The following is a 6585-nucleotide window of genomic DNA, read 5'->3' as shown; positions in this document are numbered from 1 at the left end:
ACATTTCTATCATTACCTATCTCTCATCATTTTATTTCATCACATACTAACTATTTCATCTACTCATGTTTCATCCACAACATATTTGTAGATATAAAATAAATATACCGTTTAAATCTTTTAAAACATGTATAAAATCGTTCATCCAACATAGACAACAAGTATTCAAATAATATGCACACATAGCACGTAATTTATATAAACTACTTCATATGTATGTGTAAGATGAAAGTAACTATATATATACCATAAAAATCCCATAAATGCTTCCTAACTTTAAACCCCAAGGTTTACTCTACTAAAGCTTCATATTCTCGGCTCTCTGGACCTAGAAGGGTCCAGATTCCTAACTTCAAACCCCAAGGTTTACTCTACTAAAGCTTCATATTCTCGGCTCTCTGGACCTAGAAGGGTCCAGATCTATAACACAAACTTGCAAGAGGGGTTTGAGGCATTCAAAACCCCAAAGATGAAGTGATTCACGCCCTAACCCCAAAATGGAATCTACACAATAGGGAAGGAAAGAGGTTCATTTTTGTACCTCAGAATGAAGCTCCTTGCTTGAATAACTCAGAACAATAACCTTCCTTGGTCCCTCTTGCTGGAACTCTTCTCCTTTCTTGCAAAATCACACCAAAAAGCTCAAGATAGCTCTTCCTCTCACTCTACACACTCAAGCTCGCTAAGGTTCTCACTTATGGGAAAGGTTGTCGCAATTGAAGGCCATAAGTGCCTTTAAATATGGCTTGGGCCCAAAGATTTAGGGTTTCTGCCAACAGCGCGGACTCGTCGAGTTCATTCATTAATCCGAGTCATCAATCGTGACCTTACTCGACGAGTTGAGGCGTCAACTCGTCGAGTCTCTCTTCTTAACTCAAAAGAAAAATACTTAAATTATGATACCTGGAAATCCGGATGTTACATTTTGTTTTTTTATTTCATAGATTTCTTCATCAACAAATGTTGCTACAATTAAACAAAAATAAATAATTTGCTAAAACATAGTACAATAGGAAGTTTGTTCACATTTAGCCATTGAACTTTTTAGAGGGAAACGAACTTTCGATTTTGTTCACATTTAGTCACTAAACTTTTTTTCGTTATCTATTTGCCACTAAACTATTGAAACTGTTCACATTTTACCCTTATAACCGGTAACAGCCGGTCATAAGGATAAAATGTGAACAGTTTCAATAGTTCAATGGCAAATAGATAACGAAAAAAAGTTTAGTGACTAAATGTGAAGAAAGTCGAAAGTCCGTTACCCTTTCAAGTCATTATCCCTTATTTTTATTATTATTTTTGAAGAAAATATTCAACATTACAATTATTTTTTAATTATTATTTTTGAAGAAAATGTTCACTCGTAAGTTGTGAAAAAATGAAAAAGTAACCTTTTTCTTGAAAAGGTGATATTTTTGAAAGATAAATAAAAGTTAATAGGTTGGCAGTCCAGTCAGCAAAGTGATTGGCTTCAAAATGGCTAAAGTCTACTCCAGTCACCGACTTGTCGACTGTTTTCCATACGTTGCGTGTTATTATTTTTCCAATAGAACCGCCGTGTGTTGACTGGGTGACCACCCTTTTGACTTTGACGATCCGCCCATAATTCCACCGGGCTCCACTGTCTCACGCGGCCCTGTCACCACCAGTCAGAACCAAATTGCTAATTAGAATACCAAATCAAACTAAATGCAAAATCAAACAAACCCATGAAGAAACCTTCTTGCACGCCTCCATTTCCAATTTCCCCCCAAAATTAACTCCTTTTTTTTTTTCTAGTCTTGAAAAAGCTTATGTGAATCGATTTCTGCAATAAGTTTTGATTTCGAACAAATAAAAGAGATGGGTTTATTTGCTCTGTTTTGTCTGTTGTTGTTCTGTTCGGTTTCTGGGAAAGTTGTTGACTTTTTAGACAAGGGTCAACTTTTGGAGCTCAAGAACGCCATTTTCGATCCTCACAACATGCTTTCAAGCTGGAAATCTACAGCCCCTGATCACTGTTCTTGGTTTGGAGTCACGTGCAACTCACATGGTAGGGTTTCTGAGCTGAGAATACCAGGAGGTAATTTTGCTCGTTCGAGTTCTTGTTTGAGTAATCACCATTTTGACCCTAAAAAAGGGAAATTTTTAGGTGGGAAATTGTCAAATGTAATTGGGAAGTTTTTGGAACTTAAGGTTCTGTCAATTCCATTTAATCGAATCGCCGGTGAGTTGCCTAATGAAATCTGGGGGTTAAAGAGTCTTGAAGTGATCGACATTGAAGGGAATTTGATTACCGGAGACTTATCCATGGTCGATTTCTCCAATTTGAAGAAGTTGCAGGTTCTTAATTTAGGGTTTAACAGATTATCTGGGAACATCCACAAATCATTCGAAGAATGTAAGAATTTAACCGTTCTAAATCTCGCTGGAAACCGAATCCAAGGGCCTATTCCTGACGTTTTACCGGTGTTGCCGCCACAACCACGGCGGGCGCTTCAAGATTCCAGGGGCAATGACGTGAACAAAAAAGGATTAAGTCCCTTTGAATGGGTGTTAATTTTAGTCGCATCACTCATTGTTCTAATTCTTTTGGTTGTCATCATTGTCTACTTTTACATGAGGAACCGGAGACGGAGTTCCCGAGTCGACGGCATCAACATCATCCCATCTCCGCCACGTTCCGGGAACGAACGCCTCGTGATTTTCCGAGAGGTAGGGGTGCCATTAACTTTCAACAACGTCATTGAAGCAACCGGGAACTTCACATCAAGAAATTGCATCGGGAGCGGCGGTTTCGGGTCGACTTACCGAGCGGAGATATCTCCGGGAATCACCGTCGCGGTGAAGCGGCTCACCGTCGAGATGTGCCAAGGGGTTCCTCAATTCAACGCCGAAATCCGAACCCTAGGTCGAATCCGACATTCGAATCTCGTAACGTTGATCGGATACTACGCTAGCCCATCGGAAATGTTTCTCGTTTACAACTATCTCCCCGGCGGCAGCCTGGAAGAGCTTATTCGGGACAAAAGAAACCATGTAATCGGTCTGAAAACGGTTCACAAAATCGCATTAGATATCGCCGGAGCCCTAGCTTTCCTACACGACGACTGTAATCCTCGTATACTTCATCGAGATGTAAAACCCAGCAATATCTTATTAGATAAGGATTTGAAAGCGTGCTTATCTGATTTTGGGTTGTCACGTCTTCTCGAGGGGTTCGAGACACACGTGACCACCGGCGTTGCCGGGACATTTGGATACGTGGCGCCGGAATATGCTCTGGCGTGTAGGGTTTCTGATAAGGCGGATGTGTACAGCTATGGAGTGATGTTACTTGAATTGATTTCAGATAAACGGGCTTTGGATCCGTCGTTTGCGAAAGAAGATAATGGGTACACGATTGTGTTTTGGGCGAGGACGCTCCGGCGAGAGGGGCGGGTGGAGGAGGTTTTTGCTGCCGGAATGTGGGAGGCGGGACCGGAAAATGTGCTGCTGGATCTGTTGAAGTTGGGGTTGATGTGCACGACGGAATTACCTTCCGGGAGACCGACGATGAGGCAAGTTGTAAGAAAATTGAGGCATATTCAACGTGATTTTGACCGTTGATTTTTTTAAAGTTTGTAATCTTATGTAGACATGAAATTTTTTATTATATAACTTGTGTTGTAAATTTTATTTGTAAACTATACATTATCATGACTTGTTTTGTATAAGTTGTACAATACAAGTCTTATTATAAATTAGAAGGATTCCGGCTTTTCGCAGCGGACAAGAGTGGAACATGTACATGTTATTTATTTTTTATTTTTTTCTGAAGGGAAAAAACTTGCCAAAAATCTTAGACCCAAATGTGTTACTTTTGATTCGTAATCACCAATTGAATACGCCATTCACATGTAGCTCGTTTCAAGACATTCTCTTGTTTAGCCAAAGCCTCCATTCTTGGTTGCTAGCTCCTGTTGCTTTTGCTGCTTTCTCCCTCCAGCAATCAAATGATTTCCCTATGGTATGTTAAAAGTTTTGACTTTGGCAAAAAAAGTCATTTGTTGCCTAGAAACATATGGACTAAATCCCAAACAAATTGCATACCACAAGGGCCTTAAAAGAAGACTATAAATTTGTAAGCATTGATCACAATTCCAACAATAACTTCAGCAGCCCAAACACTTATGCTTCATATTATAAGAATGCAAAAGAACACTCCAAATATATTTATTTGAGGGGAAATCAATGGTTAACCAAATATAGTTGGAATAATTTAATTAAGTACCTGAAAAAGACATCACAACCATGATATGTCTCGTTATTCATATTGTTCATGACTCAAACAAGAACAATATACTATCGATTTTAAAACCCAAATCTAATGTGTATTTTCTTGTGCTCCATATTTAGTATGTGTGCTCTTGTGTTTCAAATTTGATGTGTATGTTTTTTATTTGTTGTTTTTTATCTGAAAATCAAAATTTGGGTGTGATGTGTGTACGCGCTTATTGAGTTGTTGATCGAAGATTGAAACCTTGTTTTTGTGTGTTTTGGATTCTAGAAAGAACTTCTTGTGAAAATCATGTTGGCACAAGATTCGTTGGAGATATCAAATTCGTCAGAAACAAGCTAAACCTACAATTGCCAGTCATACTAGTGTTTTGTGAACAAGGTACATAAGTTTATTGGTCATAAATGTGTATAAGGTGTAAATTTTAGACAAAATTGCAAGAATGGTCCATATGGTATGTTGAAAATTGCCACTTTTGGCCAAATTGGTTTGGACCAACATAAATGGTCCAAGCGTTTCCATTTTGTTGCGAGTTTGGTCCATTTTGGTTTGATTTTTTATAAAATGACGATTTTGCCCTTGTATCTTCTTTTTTTCATACTTTTGTTACAAAAATTAAAAAAATACTCTCTCTCTCTCTTTAACATCCAACAAAAATTAGATATGTGATGTTTTCCCCCAAACACACACACACACACATCAGACTACCGGACGACCACCTCCACCACCTACCGGACGACCACCGCCACCACCCACAGGACCACCATTTTCTTGTCAGAATGCCACCGGACCACAGCACCACCATACAACCACCATTTTCGGAATATCTGTTCACCGTTGTCGTCACCCTTCACCTATAAGAAACCACCACCACAACCTTTACTTATTTCTCCGACCAAGCCATCTGTTCTTTGCAGAACTAAAGCACCACCGCCTACTTTCTCCAATGTCCCTTACCATAAAACACAATGTACCAGGAACAACAAGTCGTCGCCAAATTTAGGGCTTTCAAATCCCCCACTTGTAACATCCCGAAAATTCAGAAGTAAAGTTGAAGGGCTAAAGATGTAAATAAGAAGATCGACTCGGCGAGTCGATGGATAGACTCGGCGAGTCGAGTCGCGTTACGGTTCGCGTGTTAAGTGACCAACTCGGCGAGTCACATGGGTGGACTCGGCGAGTTGGTGTTGTGTTAAGAAAACCCTAATCCCGAGGGTTGAGCCCTATATAAAGAACATAATACCCACTCCCCAGCATCCTTACCTTCCCTTTGAGTTCCAGAGGCCCTAGATTCGTGTGAGCTTTCCTTTGTGAGTAATTAGAGCCTTGGAGGAGGAAATCTTGGAGGGGAATTGAAGAGCAAGAAGATTTGGAGCAAGGGGCTTTGCAGAGATTTGGTTCATTCTCTAGTAGGAGCTCGCATTGGAGGTAAGAGATCTGTTCTTGAGCTTTTGTGCATCTAGATTTATCAATTGTGGGGTTTTTTGGAGCATAAATGAGGTCCATCTCGAGTTTGTTGTAAGATCTGGGGTTGCTACCTCAGATCTAGGATTGTAGTGGTCCAGGAAGCCATAAAGTTCATGCCCAAGAGTTGTTGGTGAAGCCTTCTTGTCCCAAACCCTAGCCCAAGAGTGTTTTATGCTCAGATCTCCTTGGATTCACGTAAAGTTTGCCACTTTACATGATGGATGGCTTGTAGAAGAGTAAATCTATGGATTTGAGACCCTGCATGGCTTGGAAAGCCTCTGTATGGGTTAAGAGCTAGTGGTACTCGGCGAGTCACATGGGTGTACTCGGCGAGTTGCTTGAAGATAGGCAACAACTCGGCGAGTTGCTTGAAGATAGCCTTGGACTCGGTGAGTCTGTTCTTGGAATCGGCGAGTTTGGTTGTGAGGTCCTAACCTTTCCTGGTTGAGCTGTGAATCGGTGGGTCAAGGGACGACTCGGTGAGTTGAACAGAAAGTGACTCAGAGTTCGTGGGACTTGACGAGTCAGCGGGCTGACTCGGCGAGTAGGGCCAGTCAGGAAGTTTGACTTTGACTGAGGACTTGGACTTTGACCAAGAGTTGACCAGTTGACCTCCAAGGGTAATTTGGTAATTATTGGTATTTATTGAGTTCGGTCTTTTGGTATTGTCAGTGGTGGAGTTCGTGTCATAAGTTGGAGCAACGTGATCTTATCTTTTCAGTCATCAGTTGCGAGGTGAGTTATCCTCACTATATCAATAGGGTCTAAGGCACCAAGGCCGACCCTTTATCGGATTGTAATCCGGGTATCGTTGTTATGTTGTTGCTTTGCTATGTTTGCATCCTGATAGTTAGGAT

At 40.6% G+C, this 6585-nt stretch overlaps 1 protein-coding gene across 2 annotated transcripts; it reads left to right on the top strand.

Moving 5' to 3' along the window:
• Positions 1 to 1493: 1493 nt before the first annotated feature.
• On the top strand, positions 1494 to 3749 carry LOC111888428 (LRR receptor-like serine/threonine-protein kinase RPK2). 2 transcript variants are annotated; one of them, XM_042897002.2, is made up of 2 exons: positions 1494 to 2065; positions 2135 to 3749. In XM_042897002.2, the coding sequence occupies exons 1-2, from the start codon at positions 1846 to 1848 to the stop codon at positions 3589 to 3591; spliced, it is 1677 nt and encodes a 558-aa protein (XP_042752936.1). In that variant the 5' UTR covers positions 1494 to 1845; the 3' UTR covers positions 3592 to 3749. The 2 variants fall into 2 exon arrangements, with proteins under 2 accessions (XP_042752936.1, XP_023740369.1); XM_023884601.3 differs by having other exon boundaries at positions 1495 to 3749.
• Positions 3750 to 6585: the final 2836 nt, after the last annotated feature.

The sequence above is a fragment of the Lactuca sativa genome, chromosome 8 (assembly GCF_002870075.4).
Source record: "Lactuca sativa cultivar Salinas chromosome 8, Lsat_Salinas_v11, whole genome shotgun sequence".
Classification (NCBI taxonomy): domain Eukaryota; kingdom Viridiplantae; phylum Streptophyta; class Magnoliopsida; order Asterales; family Asteraceae; genus Lactuca; species Lactuca sativa.
Note: the sequence above shows the minus strand (reverse complement) of the source record. Positions and strands in the feature narration are given on the sequence as shown.

Coding starts and splice junctions, on each gene's coding strand:
- LOC111888428 (XM_023884601.3), top strand. CDS start 1,846: ATGGGTTTATTTGCTCTGTTTTGTCTGTTGTTGTTCTGTTCGGTTTCT.